The sequence below is a fragment of the Hyperoodon ampullatus genome (assembly GCF_949752795.1).
Source record: "Hyperoodon ampullatus genome assembly, chromosome: 1".
Lineage (NCBI taxonomy): Eukaryota > Metazoa > Chordata > Mammalia > Artiodactyla > Ziphiidae > Hyperoodon > Hyperoodon ampullatus.
Genome location: NC_136914.1, coordinates 85,252,784 through 85,275,064, shown reverse-complemented (window position 1 = coordinate 85,275,064; position 22,281 = coordinate 85,252,784). Strand labels below are relative to the sequence as shown.

At 35.0% G+C, this 22,281-nt stretch overlaps 1 protein-coding gene across 2 annotated transcripts in view; it reads right to left on the bottom strand.

Moving 5' to 3' along the window:
• The window catches only part of SLC30A9 (solute carrier family 30 member 9), a 71,407-nt gene that overhangs the window by 5,786 nt on the left and 43,340 nt on the right, over nucleotides 1-22,281 (bottom strand). For both annotated transcript variants that reach the window (XM_079706053.1, XM_079706054.1), the window contains exons 10-17: nucleotides 19,660-19,715; nucleotides 16,618-16,753; nucleotides 14,700-14,739; nucleotides 13,469-13,540; nucleotides 12,759-12,866; nucleotides 9,873-10,038; nucleotides 5,033-5,162; nucleotides 3,057-3,170 (exon numbers count right to left, since the gene is read on the bottom strand). In XM_079706053.1, coding sequence (XP_079562179.1) covers nucleotides 3,057-3,170; nucleotides 5,033-5,162; nucleotides 9,873-10,038; nucleotides 12,759-12,866; nucleotides 13,469-13,540; nucleotides 14,700-14,739; nucleotides 16,618-16,753; nucleotides 19,660-19,715 — 822 coding nt within the window. The remainder of the gene's footprint in view (nucleotides 1-3,056; nucleotides 3,171-5,032; nucleotides 5,163-9,872; nucleotides 10,039-12,758; nucleotides 12,867-13,468; nucleotides 13,541-14,699; nucleotides 14,740-16,617; nucleotides 16,754-19,659; nucleotides 19,716-22,281) is intronic.

Below are 22,281 nucleotides of genomic sequence, written 5' to 3'. Positions count from 1 at the left end.
TTGCCAGGGAAATAAAAACAGATAGAATGGAAGTGCAACATTTATTCATTCTCCAATCACCCTGCAAAAAAATAATCATCTCACATTTTATTCAGAACAATGGTATTCAAAGCGTGGTTCAAGGATTACTGGGTTACTGAGACATTTTCGGGGGGACTCCGAGGTCAAAACTATTTTCATAATTACAGTAAGATGTTTTTTGCCTTTTTTACTATGCTGACATTTCCTCTGATGGCATGGATAAAACTGCTGGCACCTTCACACAACTCAAGGCAACTTGCACCAAATCATACTGGTAGTCATTGTGTTCCTTTATTGCCACCCAGTTTTTTGGTTTTTTTTTAAAGCCAGTTTCACTTTAAAATGTCCTTCACGAAGTAGTAAAAAGTATTGGTTTATTAAACCTCAACCCCTGAATACACTTTAAAAAAATATTCGGTGACAAAATGGGAAGTTGTGCTTCACGCTGAAGTCTGATGTTGTCACAAGGAAAAGCATCCCTGTGATTGCTTGAATGAGCTCAATCAGACGGTTTTTATCTCAACACCCTTTTTACTTGAAAGAGTAACTAACAAACTATGGTTATTCAAATTTGGGTATTTGGCAGGCATCTTCTTAAGAAATAAACAAAATGAGTCTACTACTTCAAGGAAAACAACAGTATTTGTTGCTAATAATAAAATGCAAGCTTTCAAGTCAAAATTAGAATATTGAAAAACTCATATCCACCACCATGAGCCTGACAGCTTCCCAATACTTAGAAATGTATCAACATTTGCATGATGTGCATAAATTCAGTGAGCCAGTATTTTCCAAATGACCAATTCATAATGTTAAAGAATCGAGCATGGGTTAAAAAGATTCAGACACTAAAGATGTTAAAAAAAAAAAAGATTCAATCAGAGTATAAAGACAGACCAACAGATTTTAATATAATAGTGTATAGGAGAGTGCTAATCATACTCAAAGAGAGGTCTGGCCTTTGCTCTTGGCTATTGGGAGGTAATCTCTAGGTCCTTGGAATATTCCGCCTGATAATTATGTCTTTGTTTATCTTTGTCCACACAGTATCTGCTCTACCTCCAGAAGCAGGTGGAAACTAAAGGTGTCGGCTCTTCCTGAGAGGGGCTGGAGATGAAAGGTCATCCACTCAAGCAGTCAACTACAGAGCCCCAAAAACATTTCTGGACACCAAGGCTCGGTTGAGCTTCTGTGGTTGGCAATACTCCATGCAAACTGTCACACACCACTGTCAGGAAAATAATACCGTCCATGACTCCATGGGGAGAGGACAAGTGAAACTCCAGGTTTGGAACTCTGCCCTATGCATCTCTTCCTTTGGCTAGTTTTAATCTGTATCCTTTCACTGTAATAAACCATTCAGTGAGTTCTGTGAGTCCTCCTAGCGAATTATCAAACCTGAGGGTGGTCTTAGGAACCACCTGAACTTTGCAACTGGTGTTAGAAATGAAGGTGGTCTTCTGGACTGTGCCCCCTAACTTAACAAACAGTATATAAAAAGTTCATCGATATGGTTTCAGATTTCACAGCACAACTATGCTTTAAGAGGTTACCGGTTGTCAGGTTTTGGTGTAATATTAAAAGAGAATACCAAGTATCTGGAAAGACTATAAGAATACTTAAAAAGGCTCCTCCTTTTTCTTCATATTCTTCAACCAAAATAATGTATGGTAATAGACTGAACGCAGAAGCACAAATGGGAATCTAGCTCTTAGGTTTTTGTAAAAATGTAAAACAATACCATTCTTCTATTTATTTCATTTTGGAAATTATAGTTACTTCCCTTCAAACTGTTATTTATATTAACATGAAATACGTTTATTATGTTTTCTAAATGAATAAATATTTTTAAATTTCTCAATTTTAATTAATAATTTGGTAAATATAAATAAATATAACTAAAAAAAACCTCTGAGTCCTCAATAATTTTTAAGAATCCTAATATCAAAATATTTGAGAATTGTTCATCTAGAAATTCTGAAAATCATGCCTGATAAGCTCATGAACTATAATATTAACAAAATCATCTTTTTTGAAGTGCTTCTATTAATCCAATCACATATCTAGATTCTAAAAGATAGTAAAACAGTGATAGAAATGTTTCCCTTCAATTTTTGTCTTTCTCTTCAATTTTTAACAAAACTAAACAAAAATCAACATGAGCTAAAGAAAATACATTGCCTTCAACAGAAGTTATAACCGTTAAAGATCATTTACAAGTTTTCTTCATTGCAAACAATTAGAATTCAAATGTCAATAAATGACAATTTGAGAGCACTGACACTTTTTTAAAGGCAGTCTGGTTAGATAATATTTCAGTAAAAAACCAACAGGTTGTAATGATCTCCAACTGAACAGAAACAAACAGAAAGTATAAAATAATGTCAGACGGGCTAAAGAAGTATGTATGTATATGTTTAAGGTCACACTCTTTTTTTTTTTTTTTTTTTTTTGCCGTACGCGGGCCTCTCACCGTTGTGGCCTCTCCTGTTGTGGAGCACAGGCTCCGGATGCGCAGGCTCAGCGGCCACGGCTCACGGGCCCAGCCGCTGCGCGGCATGTGGGATCTTCCCGGACCGGGGCACGAACCCGCGTCCCCTGCATTGGCAGACAGACTCGCAACCACTGCGCCACCAGGGAAGCCCCACACTCTTTTTTAACTTTAGAACAGAGTCTAAAGTTTCCCTTTTACCTTTCTCTAGAAACGTTAGAAATGCTTCTTATTTAAAGACAAACAAACAAGGAGAAAAACGTTGATTACTTTAGAAACTAAGCAAGCAGTATAGAATAGTGGTTAAAAGTATGGAATTTGAAATTGAACAGCAAAGGTTCAAATCCCAAGTCCTATACTACCTTGAGTATATTATCCAACTTCTCTAACCCCATCATTTTCTTGCCCATAACTACTGATACATTACGGGGTTACTTAGAAAATAAAAGTATACAACTGATGCAATTAGCATAGTGTCTGACACAGATAAGTACTCAAAAAGTAGCTGACACTGTATTATATTATTATTATGAATATATCTTACTTTCAGTTCCTTCTCAAGTCTATCTACTTCAGCTCCTAAAGTATCAATAATATTTTCTCCATGTTTAAGCATAAAGGTCTCTAGTTCTTCAGGAGTCTTCACTTCTTGAATTTCCTATAAAGAAAATGATAGCAGAAAAATGAAACAGATTCTTAAAAAAGTCATAGTGGTACACTGATAATTTCTTTTAAAAATTATAACCAACACCGTTAAGTTTAATGAAAAATGAAAAACTTTCAAGCCATAGGCAATGGACCACATATTTCAAAAAAAAAAACTCAATTTGAGAAAAAATTGAGTACAATGGTCTACAGAGGTAGCACTGCAAAATCAGTAGGAAAAGAACAGACTAATCAGTAAATAGTGCTGGGGAAGTTATTTTTTTATAGGAAGAAAATACTAAATCCCTACCTCAGACCATTAAACAAGTAATTCTAAGTGGATTGAAAACCTAAGGGTAAAAAACAAACCTTAAAATTTTTAGAAGAAAAACAGAATATTTTTATGATAATGGGATACAGAAGGATTCCTCAAGAAAGATAATAAAAAGCATAGAGAAAAAGATTACAAATTTGACATAAAATTAAAAACTACATTAAGTCTTCTGTACAACAACAAAGTGTAATGATAAATTATAAACTAGAAAGTTATCTGCATATACACAACTGAGGAAAGATTAGTACCCAGCATATTAAAAATAAAACATTTATAAATCTGTCAGAATAACAGAAATTAAACGAACAAAGAAGCAAGTACAGGAAATCCCAATGGTCAATAAATTTCTATGTTTATTAACCTCACTACTACCAGGGAAATATAAATTAAATCAACAGGATACTATTTCATATCTATCATAATGATAAAAATTTCAAAACTCCGTCAATACAATCTAGCGAAAATGTGAAGCAACAGAAACTTTGATACATTGATGGTGGGAGTTAAATTGACACACTTTGGAGAACAATTTGCCAATATCTAAGGAAGTTGAAGATATGTTCATCCAATGGCCCACCTATGCTTTAAATCTAGCTATGTAATGCCCTAAAGAAATTCTTGCCCATGCAAACAAGGAAACATGTATAAGAATGCCACTGTGGCACTGTTTCCAATAGTTTAACACTTGAAACAATATAATTGTCCATGAAGTAGGGACTGGATAAGCAAACTGCAGCATATTAGTAAGATGGACTATTAAATAGCAAGTAAATTAATTAGAGGTATATATATTAACACAGAGGAGGAATCTCAAAAACATGCTGTTTAGCAAATTATAGAGGAAACCATATGATATGATACAATTTATACCAATTTTTAAACATCTAAAATGTTACATATTACGCTAAGAAAAATATGTTGAAAAGTATAAAAAACTGAATGGAAATGACAGGTACTAAATTCAAGATAATTGTGAGTTCCGGGGATGGAGAAAAGAGAATGGGATCTATAAGGAGAAAACAAGGACTGTAATATTTTTGTAATGATTTCTTTCTTTTTTAAGATCTTAAGCAAGTACAGTACAGTAAAATGTTAATATTCGACAAAGGCAAGTGGTAGCCTCTGCTCTGTTCATTATATTATCCTGTATAAATTTTCTTTTAAAGTACTCTTAATAAAAAAAGAATGGATTCTGGAGTCAGAGAGATCTGAATTCACATCTGATTCCATATGATGGCTCTGCAATTTTAGGCAAGTTACTTAATCTTTCTGTGCCTGAACTGGCCTATATATAAAAATGAAAATATTATTTCTTTACCTCACAGGTTGTTGACAGTAAATAAAGTAACATATATGAAACGCCTGGCACACAACAAGCACTTTAATAATAAGTTACCTCTTCTACTGTCTCCTCTGAACCAGCTGAAACCTGAAGTGACTTTTAAGACTTATAAAAGAAAAAGTTTTATTTTATTTACTTAGGAAGTAATTTTTATAACCCTTGGCTAAATAAGAAGAAATCAATAAACACTTTAACTTACTTGTAGCATTTGGTCAAAATCTTGTTTTTCCAAATATGATCTCGTAACAACTCGTCCATCGAAATCTACTTCTGCCTTAAATCTTACTTTCCCTAATCCTAGATCTGTGGCTTTAACGTCATGAATTGCCCTGCAACCAATAACAATACATACAAATTTATATACACAGACATACATTTTAATGGCAAAAAGTCTAGAATTCTTGTTTTTTACTACCAGTGATGAAAAATGGACTAAGATGGCTTTCAGAGTGTTCGCCATTAAGCACCACCTATCATTTTCCAAACAAATGTTCATTTAGCTCTTTTTGCATAATGCCATACGAAGGTGTAAACAATAAATACTATTTTATGGTAATTTGTATATATATGGACTACACAGTTTGTGGATTAAAAAATCAACTCTAAATTGCTTTTCTACAATGTTGTCATTTTATCTTATAATCCCTTTTTCCTTTTTTCAATAGCTTCTTTAAAAGTCTTCATACAACTCTGTGAAGTACTCCATTAGCATGAGGTTAATAATAACTACCTAATGGGACTGATGTGGGGAATAATGAACCAACATATATAAAATGTTTAATATGCTACCAATTACACAGCAGGCATTTAATCAAAAACATTCATGAAGTAGATTAAGATGGCATCTTTACTTTACAGATAAAACAATCCCAGAGGGGCATAAGAGACCTGTCTAAGGTAACTCATCTAGGCAACAGGAGAGCCAGGACTCACCCCCAGATCTTTAGATACCCAAACCTACTGGTCTTTCCATTATACCATTCTGCCTTCCAGAAAGGAAGCAGACACTCAAGCATAATTGCTTTTCCATACCTCCTGCCCTAATCCTCAGGAATCAATTTTCTCCAGAAAACTACTGAGAAATTCCTTTCTTTCTAGAGTAATCATTATAATATCTTTTCTTTAGAGGATACATAAGAAAATTATAAACACTCTGAATTCTGAGGACATAGATATCCTACCGGGAAAACAAGCTTAAGTGAGAATCCAAGTACTCTTAAAACATCTGACTCTAATTTCTGAGAGATCTTAAGCAAGTTACTAAATACTGAGTCTAAAATTCTTTATCTATATGAATAAAGAAGTATAGATGAAAATAAGAATTAATGATTTTATATTTATAAAGTTATGTATGCCCAGACTGAAAAAGAACTTGTCCAGATTGGTAAGAGGTTATATAATTTATTCATTTAAAAAAACCATATCTAGGGCTTCCCTGGTGGCGCAGTGGTTGAGAATCCGCCTGCCGATGCAGGGGACACGGGTTCGTGCCCCGGTCCGGGAAGATCCCACATGCCGCGGAGCAGCTGGGCCTGTGAGCCATGGCCGCTGAGCCTGCGCATCCAGAGCCTGGGCTCCGCAACGGGAGAGGCCACAAAAGTGAGAAGCCCGCGTATCGCAAAAAAATAAATAAATAAAAAAATAAAAAAACCATATCTAACTCAGTCTTAACAAAAGATTTAAAATACTCATGATTTGACTAATACTTAATTAGCAGTTAATAAAAATGTTCTGATATACTTCTTCCTTATGTTCTTACACATAACTGCAGACAGAAAACTGTGATAGGCAGCTTCTATCATGGTTCCCAATGACCCCCCCCAACCCCCTCCTGTGTTCAGGCCCTTGTGCAACCCTCTCTCCTTCAACTGTGGGCTAGACTTAGCGATTTGCTCCTAACCAACAGAACATGGCAAAATGATGAGATGTTATTTCCAAGATTAGATGACGAACCTGTGACTTTTATCGTGTTCACACTCAATATCTATTGTCTTCTCAATCTGCATACTTTGATTAAGCAAGCTACCATGTTGGACAGTCCCATATGGCAAGGAACTAAATCCTGTTGATAATTACATGAGAAACCTTAGAAGCTGATCCTTCCCCAGGAGATGACTATAGTCCCAGCCAACACCTTGACTGCAGTCTATGAGAAACCCTAAGGTAGAGACCTAGGTAAACCGTGCCCAGATTCCTGACCCACAGAGGTTGCGAGGTAATAAATGTTGTTTTAAATCACAAAGTTTTGGGGTAATTTGTCACAGAGCAATATAGATAACTAATACACTGATTAAAAAACTGTATGAACTTTCTGGAATACTAACATTTATTTTTTCCAACAATTTAATCTACAGATCATCACTATTCCAGAAAATTTCAAATTTGCCACAGTGAGTCTTTCCATTTACAGTTCTTTTTTTAGACTTTAATTATAAACAATATATGCAAAATTATAAACACACATATACCTAGCAAATGGGTACCAAAATACATGAAGCAAAAACTGACAGAAATGAAAGGAGAAATAGGCAATTCAACAATAACAGCAGGAGACTTTAACATCCTACTTTCAATAATGGATGGAACAACTAGGCAAGAAGATCAATAGGGAACTAGAAAACGTGAGCACTATAAAATCTAACAGACACAATGCTCCATACAACAGAAGAATATACATTATTCTCAAGTACACATGGAACATTATCCAAGATAAATCATATGCTAAGCCATAAAACAAACCTCAGTAAATTTAAAATGACAGAAATAATAAAAAGAATGTTCGGCAACCACAATGGAATGAAATAAGTAACAAAGACATTTGAGAAACTCACAAATATGTGGAATTAAACAACACACCCCTAATTAACCAATGGCCAAAGAAGAAATCTAAAGTGAAATTAGAAAATATTTTGAAGTGAATGAAAATGAAGACACAGCATATTAAAATTTACAGGATGCAGTGAAAGCAGGGCTTAGAAGGATGTTGATAAATGTAAAAGCCTATATTAAAAAAGAAGATGGATATCAAATAAAAAACTTAACCTACCATCTTAAGACACTAGAAAAAGAGCAAACTAAACCTAAAGCAAGCAGAAGAAAGGAAATAATACAGATTAGAGCAGGAACTCATGAAACAGAGAAGAGAAAAACAAAGAAAATCAATTAAACCAAAAGCTAGTTCTTTGAAAAGACCAAGAAAATTGACAAATCTTTAGCTGGACTGACCAAGAGAAAAAAGAAAGAACACTCAAATTACCAGAATCAGAAATGAAAGAGGAGACATTAGTACCAAACCTAAAGGAATAAAGAGGATTACAAAGGAATACTAGGAACAGCTGTATACCAACAAATTAGATAACTTAGAAGTAATGGACAAATTTCTAGAAAGATACAAACTACTGAAACCGACACAAGAAGAAATAGATAAGCTGAATAAACTAGTAACAAGAGATAGAATGAGTAATCAGAAAACTAACCATGCAGAAAAGCCCATGTCCAGATGGCATCACTGCTGAATTCTACCAAACATTTAAAGAAGAAATAATAACAATTCTTTATAAACTCTTCTAAAAAATCAGAAGAGGAGGAAACATTTCCCAATTCATTCTATAAGGTCAGTATTACCTTGATAACAAAATCAGACAAAGACATCACAAGGGAAGGATATTAATATGGAGTATCTCACATTAAGTTACTAAGCCTAATACTGATTCTAAGAATGCTCAATTTCAAATCTTGATCCAGTAGATAATTACTTCTTAAGAGTAAACATATAGAGCTTAGAATATAAATCTACTACTCACATACTCATTTGTTCTACTGATGAAGATATAGAGGTCATTTTTTAAAATTAATTATTTATTTTTGCCTGTGTTGTGTCTTCCTTGCTGCACACGGACTTTCTCTAGTTGTGGTGAATGGGGGCTACTCTTCGTTGCAGTGCGTGTGCTTCCCATTGCGGTGGCTTTTCTTGTTGCAGAGCAAGGGCTCTAAGCGCATGGTCTTCAGTAGTTGTGGCACGTGGGCTCAGTAGTTGTGGCTCACGTGCTTAGCTGCTCTGCGGCATGTGGGATCTTCCTGTACCAGGGCTCAAACCCGTGTCCCCTGCATTGGCAGGCGGATTCTTAACCACTGTGCCACCAGGGAAGTCCAAGAGGTCATTCTTAAAATATTTAACTTAAAGATTTTAGTTAAGAAAAATACATTCTTATTTTAAAGTTTAATGTATGCGTATGTAGGTAAGTACTAGAAAATCAGGATTTTTTTTTTTTTGGATGTGGACCATTTTTAAAGTCTTTATTGAATTTGTCACAATACTGCTCTGTTTTATGTTTTGGCTTTTTGACTGCGAGGCATGTGGGATCTTAGCTCCCCAACCAGGGTGAAGTCTTAACCGCTGGACTGCCAGGGAAGTCCACAAAAGCAGGATTTTAAAGGACTGTTCCTTCCCCTTCATTCTGAAACTACACTGCTGCTGAAATTCACTAAAAAGTCCTATTAGAACTCTGCATCTCTTCTGATTACCTCCTAACTCTTCAATTCTTTATTTTTATATCATTTAAAGATAAAGATTATATGGAAAAAACATTTAATATAATCTAAAACAAGAAGTCTATTTTCAAAAAAGTATAAATTATATTCAATTTGGTAATCATATCCCCATGAATAAAAATCTTAAGTTTAATATATTCAATTTGTAATTATAATACAAATGTAAGGCAAATATAAATATGAAGGTTTCATATAAGTGGTTCCACGTTAAAGAGGCAAATACTTTGCAAACTTCTGTTCCCATTACATCATCTAACTGTCCCTTATTCTAAAAATTAAAGATATACAGAATTTAAAAGGAAACTTAGGGAGTTTCTTACATGCTTTCACTTGCTTTCTTGTAAGGTTGCAATGCTGCAAAGTAATAAGATTAAAAAGTTCTAAAGGCTAGGAATTCAAAACCTCTTCTGGAAGTATTTACAAAACAAGCATTTCTATTTCTTAATACATTTTTGTAAACCTTAACAGCATCACTGGAATAAGCTGACCTTACTGATGGGTCGTTCTCCAGGAGTTCAGTAAGCCGCTGTACTTGTTCTGGCTGGATGGATCGCCCTAAGAGTGCTTCCGTGTTAGTGTAGATGAGGAATGCTGAGACCACACCTAATAAGGTGCCCACACCCAAAGAACCTAGGCTGTCATACAGTGGATTGCCTAAATAAAAGCACAAAAGAAGTCAGTAAATTAACATTTTCTATTATTTCAATGAGGTGTAGTGAGCAAAGAACCAGAATTAGTAAATCAAGGGACTGGAAATCCATTTCTAATGACTTTCTCCTAATAGTTTTACTATTCTATGCAGTTGAATTACTTATGATCTGTTTCTTGCACCTGGTCACATGGTGAGGGTTCAGAGCATTTTCAAATTAGAGACATACTAATAATACAATAAAGAGTCCATTTCTTTTTGATATATCAGTAGCACTTTTCCTATCCCAAGTTGACAAAATAATTGTAAAATCAAAAGCTAAAAGAAATAACCATTTTTGTGTCTTATTCTTACAAAGATTCTGTGAAAGAACTAAGCCATACAAAAAATTATATGAGGCACTCTTATCTCACTGAACCAAGGAAGTTAATTCCTTTCCTCTAATGGCTACCTCAGAGCAGTGGTTCTCAAAGTGCAGTCCTTTGACCAGCAGCATCAGCATCACTCAAGAACACGGTAGTAATGCAAATTCTCAGGCCTCGCTCAAGACCTTCTACATCAGAAATCTGGGGTTGGGGGTGGGGTGGGTGTGGGTCTAGCGTTCTGTGCCTTCCCAATGCTGCCAGATGATTCTGATTCTAAAGTTTGCCTTAGGTTATTAGGGCTTTATTCTCTTCCAGAACCAATCAGAAGAGTTGACTTATTATCTATGAATGCATAGGTTAATATTTATATAACAGACATAAATAAATATTATATTTTAAATCTTTATAATCAATTTTACACACAAGGCTTTTATAATGAAAAGTCTTTTTATTCCAAAGATCAAATGTCAATATTAAATTTAACTCTCTTAATGCTTGATAAAATATACATTTGTTTTACTAAAAAAAAAAGCTCAATTTACATTAGTTTTATTAACATTTAGTCAAAATATAACACTAAAACTGAATGACTTATTTTGTATTACTAAAGTGTAAAAATATATCGACTTGGGTTTCCGTGGTGGCGCAGTGGTTGAGAGTCCGCCTGCCGATGCAGGGGACATGGGTTTGTGCCCTGGTTCCGGAAGATCCCACATGCCGCAGAGCGGCTAGGCCTGTAAGCCATGGCCACTGGGCCTGCGCGTCTGGAGCCTGTGCTCCGCAACGGGAGAGGCCACAACAGTGAGAGGCCCGCATACCGCAAAAAAAAAAAAAAAAAAAAAAAAAAAAAAAAAAATATATATATATATATATATATATATATATATATATCCACTTGTAAAACATAATTCACTAGCAAGTTTGTAATTATAGAGTTCAAAATCAAATATTGCTCTTTAGAAATCCAAATTTAATTAATTATTTTTATTTTAAAATATACACCTATTAATAATCTTACAGAAATCACAGAATTATTAGCTGGAAAATATTTTATTTATTTCTTGGCATGTTATTTAATTTAAATGACAATTTAAATAATTAAATAAAAATTAATGTGAAACTTTCTTGAAACAAAACTTTTTATAAGTTTGATTTGACTGGTTTATAATACTATGTAAAAAAAAATCTATTAAAAGTCAACTTACCTATCAAGTCACACTTTCCTTAAGCCTGAAATTTTGCTAAGTAATAATTTAGGTCTAAAAAAATGTCTAAAATGGTAAGGTCAACCAGAAAAACAATCAAAACAATTAGAAATATTTTGGATCACAGTGAACATCAGAGAATGCTGGTTTAGTCTTAAAATATACATTCAAAATGAAAAAGACCTATTCATATTTCAGGCTATTTTAAGAAATACTGCAGAACTGTGGAAGCTCATCACCTAAAATTATTTAAAATACGCTAGGACAAACAGGTAAGAATGGTAGTACCATTTGAAGAGAATTCCAACCTCAGAAATTGAGTCTTTTCATACTAAATGGTTCCTTTGGTTTTTTTTTTGTTGTTTTTTTTTTTTTTTTTTTTTTTTGCGGTACGCGGGCCTCTCACTGTTGTGGCCTCTCCCGTTGCGGAGCACAGGCTCCGGACGTGCAGGCTCAGCGGCCATGGCTCACGGGCCTAGCCGCTCCGCGGCATATGGGATCTTCCCGGACCGGGGCAAGAACCCGTGTCCCCTGCATCGGCAGGCGGACTCTCAACCACCGCACCACCAGGGAAGCCCAGTTCCTTTGTTTTAGAAAATAAAAATAATATCCGCCTGTGCTGTATTGGCCTTCAAAACATTTATCTAGCTACCAAAATGAGGATGGAAGCAACTAAAGAATCAAGGAAACAGGAAAGCAACAGCAGTTATTATTGGTACTAATAGTAGAAAAAGACAGACAAGAGTTACAATGTATATTTATTTTGAACTTTAGAGTTTATTAAAGTTCTCTCTCATATATTATCTTAAACCTGTAAGGTCACTAGGACAAATATTATTAATATCTTTATAGGTAAAGAACTTAAAGCTCTGCGTAGTTGTGTAACTTATTAAGTCACAGCTAGAAAAGCTTAGAGCATTACAGAAATGCTCTATTAGCAGCCTTCTTTATTTCTAACTAAGAGAAATTTCAAATTCAAAAATCTGAACACTTTTACCATCTTATTTGTCTTATACAAACAAATGGTTAGTATGAAATTCTCATTTAACAATCTATTGGTTTAAAATTATTCAATGATATAAAGGAAAATTCCCACATATTAGAGAATTATTTTAGTAGCACAAATAAAGCACCTGTAATTTGAGAAATATTTACCTGTTATAGAAGTAAGGCCCATACAAGTGGCTGCTATTGTCACTCCCAACACTGCTGCAGTATCCTCCAATAATATAACATTTGTACTAGGATCACGACTTTCCATTACTTAATCATTGGGGTAGAGACAAGAAAAGAAACTTTTGAAATCTTAATTTGATACTATCAGATAACAATTTAATAAGTATCTATTAATTTAATTAAATTAAAAGTAAAATTAAGAAGGAGTTCCCTAGTGGCCTAGTGGTTAGGATTACAGGCTTTCACTGCTGTGACTAGGGTTCAATCCCCGGTCAGGGAACTGAGATGCCTCAAGACGTGCAGTGCAGCCAAAAAAAAAAAAAAATTAAGATTAAAAAATGTACGAGATCCTGATTTTTAAAACCCTGTTCAATATAAATATAATTTCTTGGTTTAAATGTTAACAATAACAGATATTTAAAGTCAAATTACTTTCTCAAGTTTATTATAATAAGCATACACAGAAATACTGTAGTTCACATAAGTTAAATCCAAATATAAAGTACTGCTGTTCAAATTACACTACATTTCTCTTTTTAAAAGAGCTGATATATAAGTAAGAGCCACATAGGGAAGACACTGAGATATATTTTGTACACATCTATATGGAACAAAGCAATAATAGCACTAGGCAATTTTAAGGAAATAAAGAAGATGAAATAATACACCTAGGTTTCTAAAATACATACCATACTTGTAAAGTGACATTCCTTTGGCCCGAGCACTCCTACGAAGCTCATTTACAGCAACAAGAAGTGTTGCTGAAAGAAAAGCATTCATATCAGCAAGGAAGAAACTTCATGCCTCCAAACTGTAAGGTGGCATCTCAAAAGGTAAATAAATAGGCACAACACTTTAATGCTAAGGGCTGTCAATAAGGAAAAGTTCTATATTAAACCAGTCATTATCAAGACCCCAATTAATCATTATGATATAATGAACCCCATATTTCTAAACCACAATAATTTAAATATCATTACCACCACAACAGCCTTAATTTATTAGACAGCTACTAGCTGGCAGGCACCGCACTAAGCATAATCACTTTCATCCTCCCAACCTCTTGAGGCAGGTGGTGCTATCACCATTTTATAAGACTGCCAAAGATGAAAGGATGATGCATAAAAAATGACAATGTTTTAGAAGTAAACATACTATGAATACAGCAGTGAATTAGGCAGTTTCATACATGATATTAGCACTTCTCTGTCATAATACTGCTGTGGCTGAAACTTTCAGAAACATTAAAATATTTGTACTGCAAAAAAGACAGTCCTCCCTGATAAACGTTACTAAAACTTGATTTTTAAAAACTCAGTATATAGTTAGTTATGTTTTTATACTCCACGGACCTAGAGACTGTCATACAGAGTGAAGTTAAGTCAGAAAGAGAAAAATATCGTTTATTAACGCATACATGTGGAATCTAGAAAAATGGTACAGATGACCAGGTTTGCAAGGCAGAAATAGAGAGACAGATGTAGCGAACAAACGTATGGACACCAAAACGGGGGAGCAGGGGGTGGGGTGGTGGTGTGATGAATTGGGAGATTAGGATTGACATATATACACTAATATGTATAAAATAGATAACTAATAAGAACCTGCTGTATAAAAAAATAAAAATGTTTTTTACTTTCCAAAAAAAGAAAAAAACCTCAGTATATAGTTATGTTTTTATACTCCATTTCAAATGATATGATACTCAAGAACAAAATAAAAAGCTTTTCCAAACTTGCCCCATCTTATAGGAACAACCATAGTACATTATACAAAGAATTTCTTCCCTCAAAGAGGATAAAACTTATATTCCTATTTCCACAGCTTTCTTTAATCAAGAGAATTTAGCAATCTATAAAAATAGACTGCTGAATATATATTACTAAGTAAAGAATAAAACGATTCTGTGACAATACATACCTCCTTCAGATACTAATGATCCTGCTAAAATACAATATGCCTAGGAAATATAAAAATAAAGCATAAGTTGATATCTCACTAAAGAATTACAACAGTTCATGCATAAACTTAATGTTTAAAAGATGGACACATAAATTCAAATCCTAGCCAGATAAGGATTTTGATGGGAAACAGCTCCAATGAGGACAATGAGATAGATGGTATCTTCATAAGAAACAATTAAAAGTTAAAAATTTGATGGCCATCTCATTTTTTAATACTTGAAAAACTAATACACACACGCACCCCCCCAGAGTAGAATGTTATACCATAACTAAAGTTAAATTCATGATATAAAAGAATTACTTAATTAGTAAAAAAAAAAATTTTGAACTTCAAAATGAACACAAGCATTTGAAATCTAGGGTTGTGGATACCAGATGCAGTAAGACACACAACCATACCCAGTAACTTTCGATTTTGTTTGTTTGCCCAGCACCAAGAGAATCCTTCCTCAGTCCCCATTCAGAAAGATAAGCAGTTATAAAAGGTAAACAATTTGGGGGAGGAAGATAACACCACTTTCCTTACAATCCCAGACACTCTTGAATTAGATAAAGATACCAAGAATAGCTTTAATCCAAGATATATAGAAAGAATTAACACAAATTTTTAAAAATTTTAAGTGAAATTCAAATCAAACATCTATAGAATTTTCAATATTACCTTTTCGGAACCCTAGGCTTCCCTGAAACAGAGTTTTAAAAATTTTGAACCCAGTCCAACACTCTTCTAATTCTGTTAAGGAAACTGAGATTTCCAAGGCTGTGTGGTTTGCTTGAGTAAATAGAAATGGCATCGGAATAAGAACTAGAATACAGGTTTTCCTAACTCAATTCTAGGCTCTTTCCACTGAATCTTACTGGCAACATCAGCAAAAATAGTCTGGAACTACACTGTGAGATACAGAAGCTGACAGGGGTGCCACATGCCCAATCTGCACTTGTCAAGGGAGCTACAATCAGAGCTGCCAAGCAGAGTAAGTAATCTCCAAGAAGTTCCCACGAGAGGAAAAGAAGACAGCTTTAGGGCTTCCCTGGTGGCACAGTGATTGAGAGTCCGCCTGCTGATGCAGGGGACCCAGGTTCGTGTCCCGGTCCGGGAAGATCCCACATGCCGCCGAGCGGCTGGGCCCGTGAGCCGTGGCCGCTGAGCCTGTGCGTCCGGAGCCTGTGCTCCGCAACGGGAGAGGCCACAACAGTTGAGAAGCCCGCGCACCGCAAAAAAAAAAAAAAAAAAAAAAAAAAAAGACAGCTTTAAGTATCTACAAAGGCCAGTGGAAACCAGTGCAAGATGACGTTGGTGCCAGTAAAGTAGTACCTTTCTGTCCCCTATGGCTACCTTCAGTGCTGCCAGAGGCAACCTATGGAGTAGGAGAAAAGAGAAGCCCTTAAGTGAAAAAATACAGAAGGGAACCATACTCCAATTCTCTCAATGTAGGCTTCCTACCAGAATGAGGGAAAGGAGAAAGTTTAACTTTAAATAAAATTCTAACATATGACTGTTACAAAGGAATGGTTATTTTTAACTACTGATAGGACATTTATTCTTGGGACTAAAAGTGAACAGAGGTCTTCTTGCTTTTCAAAAGTAACAGCAGAAATTAACAGAATTGCCCAAAATTTTAACCAAGGACGAAATGTTTAACAACTGTACCTACAGAGATACTCTTGCTCAACATCACTGAATCATATGGATTTAGAGGTCATGTCCAGTCACATTCTAAAAAACACAACTACAGATACATAACCCTATATTACAGTCAAGAAGGTATATTTAGTCCCATTCTTTAACATCAATATGACAAAAGCATTCTACTGTACTTAATCACTATTTCATATTACGTCAAAACTGAGGGGGGAGGAGGGGAGAAGATTACCCATAGAAGAGATTCTATTGGTTGAGGATTAAGCAATCCCATGACTCCATGGTACCAAGATAATCCTGCACCCATCATGAAAATACCAACACCACTAATTAGTGAAGCAATATAGCGCATATTTGAAAATCCATACCTGAAAAAAAAAGATAATATAGTTTACAAGAAATACAAATGATTTCCTCGCAAAATATGTCTAATAGGTCAATGAAAAAAAAAACTTCTTATAACATCATTATGTTATGATTTTATATTTAAGTAAAATTTAAGTGCCAAACTCAAATCTAATCAGAAAATCAATATATAAAGTGGAAAAAACTGCAAGATCTTTGAAAACTATATAAAAAGAGAGTGAATATGATTTAATTCAGGTATTTTCTAATCCCTCTTTCATATAATTTTTTTTTTTTTGCGGTACGCGGGCCTCTCACTGTTGTGGCCTCTCGCGTTGCGGAGCACAGGCTCCGGACACGCAGGCTCAGCGGCCATGGCTCACGGGCCCAGCTGCTCCGCGGCATGTGGGATCTTCCGGGACCGGGGCACAAACCCGTGTCCCCTGCATCGGCAGGCAGACTCTCAACCACTGCGCCACCAGGGAAGCCCTCTTTCATATAATTTGCTTTGATTTACTAGAGCAACTTTACTTTTATGTAACACAAATGCAGGCAAAATTTATTTTTTAAATGCATTCATATGTTTAATAAAGATGGTAACATTTATATTTCCTTGTAATGCAGCTTCTAATTGAATATTTGTCTTTTATAATTTATATTTCCTACAATTTATATTACTTATAATTTAATGCATTTTGCTGTTTCTGTATAGTGTAACACAGTAACTAACTACTATCTTTTTTTTTTTGGCTGCACAGGGCAGCATGTGGGATCTTAGTTCCCAGACCAGAGATCCAACCCACGTCCCCTGCAGTGCAAGTGCGGAGTCTTAACCACTGGACCGCCAGGGAAGTGCCACTAATTACTATCATTAAAAGACTAAGAGCTTCAGTTTTCTGGGTGTTTTTATGGTAATTTTTTTGTTAAATCTCAGGTTTTTTTGAAAGTCTTTTGGTCAATGTGTGCATTATTCTGTATTACTGTATGTACCAATAAAATACTGAGTAATAAGAAATTTAAAAATATGGGATACTACAGGAGGAAAAGAATCATTCATTAATAAAAATATTTTCTGGGAAATTTACTCCCAAACCCAAATTCTATGGCACCCTTCTAGCAGATGCAAATTTAAACAAGAGTTCTGAATTAAAATTGCTCTTTGAATTCTTTTTGCAAATATGTAATCTTGCCATAGGAAATTATCAATTTATTGATGTGATGGTGTTCTATCAGCTTGATTTAGAACAATTTATATTCTTCTAAAGTTTCCCCCCCAAAGTAAGAAAGGAGATATATTTATTTATTTTAGTTAAGGTAAATTAAGATCTAAATTAAATGGCATTATTTTCATTTTATGTGTTTTCAAGGAATTTGGAGATTCTTATTAAAATTTTTTTTTTGGGGGGGTTGCGTTGGGTCTTAGTTGCGGCATGCAAGCTCCTAGCTGTGGCATGCATGTGGGATCTAGTATTGGGCCAGGGATCAAACCCAGGCCCCTTGCATTGGGAGCCCGTAGAGTCTTAACCACTGTGCCACCAGGGAAGTCCCTAAAATTTTTAACTATGTAGATCTGCACTGTCCAATGTAAGTCGCTAGCTACATAAGACTATTTAAATTTAAATTAATTAAAACTAGATACAATTTTAATACAGTTCTTCAGTCGCACTAGCCACATTTCAAGTGCTCAATAGCCACATGCAGCTAGTGACTATCACAATGAACAGATATAAATAAATATTTCTATTATTGTAGAAAATTCTATTGGGCAGTACTAAAGCAGATTGTTGAAAATATCTTAAGAAGAAATCTTTACAACCTAAAACTTTTAAATTTTACCCTGTTTTTAAATTTTTGGTATATAAAACTGGTCAGGAAAAAAATTTTTTTTCTTGACATAGTAAAATACTATATAATCATGTGTAATTAGCAGACTAGAAAGCTAGCTGTTCTCTGTACGAGCTTACTGATAGTTATAGGATATTCAATAATATGCTATTATTTATAAGAAAACAAGTAAAGAAAGGCATTTATATAAAGCACAGAGGCAGATTCCTTTATGGAAATAAAAGTGTATTTTTTTTTTTGCCTTAAGGCAAATTTGGCTGCTCAAATTCTACTACTGAAGCTTGTTAAAAAAAAATAATACACGTGGAATTCAAAAATTTCACCTGGGGCTTCCCTGGTGGCGCAGTGGTTGGGAGTCCGCCTGCCGATGCAGGGGACGTGGGCTCGTGCCCCGGTCCAGGAGGATCCCACATGCTGCGGAGCGGCTGGGCCTGTGAGCCATGGCCGCTGAGCCTGCGCGTCCGGAGCCTGTGCTCCGCGGCGGGAGAGGCCACAGCAGAGAGGCCCGCGTACCGCAAAAAAAAAAAAAAATTTCACCTGCTTATGTTAGTAGAAGCAACAAAAAAAAAGTCTTTGTATCAAATAACTAATATAATTCAAAATAATATATCCTAAAGAGCATACTCATTTTACAAATAAGTAATTTTGAAATATTAATAGAATCCTATTTCCAAATCACAACAGGGGGATTAAAATACATTAAGCATGAATTTAATAAAATTATCACTAAAATTTTAGATTGAGTGGCCTATTAGTCCAAATGTGAAATATATATATCTGCTTTGACCAAATAAAACAGAACTCTAAGATGAAAACACGTGCTTTGTTATTAACTATCAAATACAAAGAGGACAGGATCTCTTTGCTATGTTACAAAGCATAAAAATAATTTGAACCTCATTTTCAAATTTTATCTTGAATTTACTTTGACACAGAGGTTGAGTCCTGCATTTTAGATACAACAGCAGAAGAAATGACCAAATCTTTAACACAAAACTGCAGGTCTATAAACTGCAAGAGATTTCTATAATTCAACTACTTGCTGCCAAAACAAATGAAAACAAAATAAAGACAACGTCCTTACGGATGAGTAGGATCTGGTGTTTGAACAGACTTACTGATGCCCAATGCTAGTAAGGCCTATGGAGAAAAGAAGGTAAATAATCATTAGCAAGGGAATATAATAAGCCAGTCTAGAGGGCACAACCTGACAATGACAAAGAAGTACTTAACATGTGTATGTCCAATAGCCCAGCAATTCTTGTTTCCACTACTTACCATAGAGAAATAAAGGTGAATCGAAAGGGGTTCAAAACAACACTGGATAACTATGTAAAATGTGAAAGCAACCTAAAACTCCTTCAGTGGGGAGTGGCAAAATAAATCATGGTATAACCAAACCATAAATTACTTCTACAACAGTGTAAAAGGGGATAGAGCTCTCTGTACTGACATGGTGAAAGCTCCTAGACATACCATTCAGTGGACGGGAAAAAAGCAAGTTTAGGAACGGTACGTACAATACAAAAGAAATTATGTTTTGTAGTTTTTGTAAATGACAATATAATGTAAAGCACAGGAAAAGGTCTGAAAGAACTCACATTTAACTCTGTTTATACCTCTGAGGAGAGAAGTAGGTTTAGGGTAGTCTGTAATACCTGATTTTTTAAAGGAAGAATAACTTGTATAGCTGCACAAATAAAAGACAGTAAAAGTTTTTTCTTTTGTTTTTTTTTTGACATGCATCATTTTTTTTAAAGTCTTTATTGTATTTGTTACAATATAGCTTCTGTTTTATGTTTTGGTTTTTTGGCTGCAAGGCATGTGGGATCTTAGTTTCCCGACCAAAGACCGAACCCGCACCACCTGCATTGGAAGGCGAAGTCTCAACTACTGGACCGCCAGGGAAGTCCCAAAGACAGTAAGAGTGAGTACAAACTGTATATGGACATGATACATTTACATTTCTAGTAAAACTGAAAAACCATGCACATGAAGTATACACATCAATGTATATAGAGCAGTGACTGGGGTGTGGAAGGAAGAAATAAAGATGGAAGACTAGTCATAACTAAAATTTTATTTCTCTAAGGAAAAAAAGTCTAAAGTAAATATAACAAAAATGCAAGTCTTTAATCCTGGTTACCACCTTTCTCTCCTTCCTTTCTCCCTTGCCTTCATCTTTTCTTCCTTTTATTTCTGTTTGTTTGGGGTTTTGTTTTTTGGGGTTTTTTTTTTTTTTTGCTGTACGCGGGCCTCTCACTGTTGTGGCCTCTCCTGTTGCGGAGCACAGGCTCCAGACGCGCAGGCTCAGCGGCCATGGCTCACGGGCCCAGCCGCTCTGCGGCATGTGGGATCTTCCGGGACTGGGGCACGAACCCGTGTCCCCTGCATCGGCAGGTGGACTCTCAACCACTGCGCCAGCAGGGAAGCCCTCTGTTTGTTTTTTGATTGTATCTTTTGTTAAAAAGTTATCCACTGGTACCGCTCAATATTATGCTTGCACTTAGTATCCTTTCTCTTAATTTGATGTAAATTTAGAAATCTGAAAAAAAGATTACACTAGAATTATTTATTTAATAAAAAATACAAAGCTTGAGTGCATACCCTATGTGATTTTTTTTCGACTAAGCTGGGTTTTTTGCATTTTTTCAGTATTGTATCAAATAATCAAATAGGTTAAGTCTTCAAGATTACCAAATTCTTCATGGATGAAGTTTCTCTGTAGGTTACTGGGCATTTATAGAAACATTCCCTCTTGTAAAATACATGGGGATTATACCACCTTGCAAATGGCTAGTCCATTCAGGGACTTCCCTGGCGGTCCAGTGGTTAAGACTCCACACTTCCAATGCAGGGGGTGTGGGTTTGATCCCTGGTCGGAGAACTACAATACATGCCTTGCGGCACGGCCAAAAAAAAAAAAAAAGGCTTATACTGATTTTTAAGTTTTGGTATCGGAAATCCAATCCTAAATACACAGAATATTACAAGTTTTTTTCTACTGGATTCCAAAGGAAAAGAGAGTCAAAACTACCTAAAACATAGATGATGGCTTTTCAGTGAATTAAACTAAGAGAATGAGAGTAAATTAAGAACATATAATTTTAAAATCTGTATATTAAAACATAATGAAATATTCATAATCAATTCATTATCAATTCACACTATATATATGTATCTGTGTTTATAATATTTACATAATAGTCAATGAGTGTTCAATTATTTTTAAAATACTTAATATTCAGGTTGGCTGTGCAATGAAGTGTGAGATATCAAATGTTTCATAAGTTGAATATGGGCCATTATTTATTAGTTCTTCTTATAAAAATAAGGTATCATAGACTATCGTTAATCCTGTTCTCCCCCAAAGATTAAAGCCAAAGTTCTATTCTAGAACTTAATATAAATGGCATCACACAGTAACTACTCTTTTGTATTTACCTTCTTTTATTCAACATACTGTTAGAGATGCATATATGCTACTGACGGATAAGTATTTCTTTTTATTTCTAGATAATATTCTATTGTATGACTATACAACAACTTGTTTATCCCACTGTTGATGGACATTTGGGTTGATTCCAGTTTTTTGCCCATTATAGCACATTTATGGTGCTAGAAACATTCTTATACAAGTCTTTGTGGACATTTGTTCCCAATACTCTTGGTAAATACTTAGGAGTGGAATTGCTAAGTCAAACAG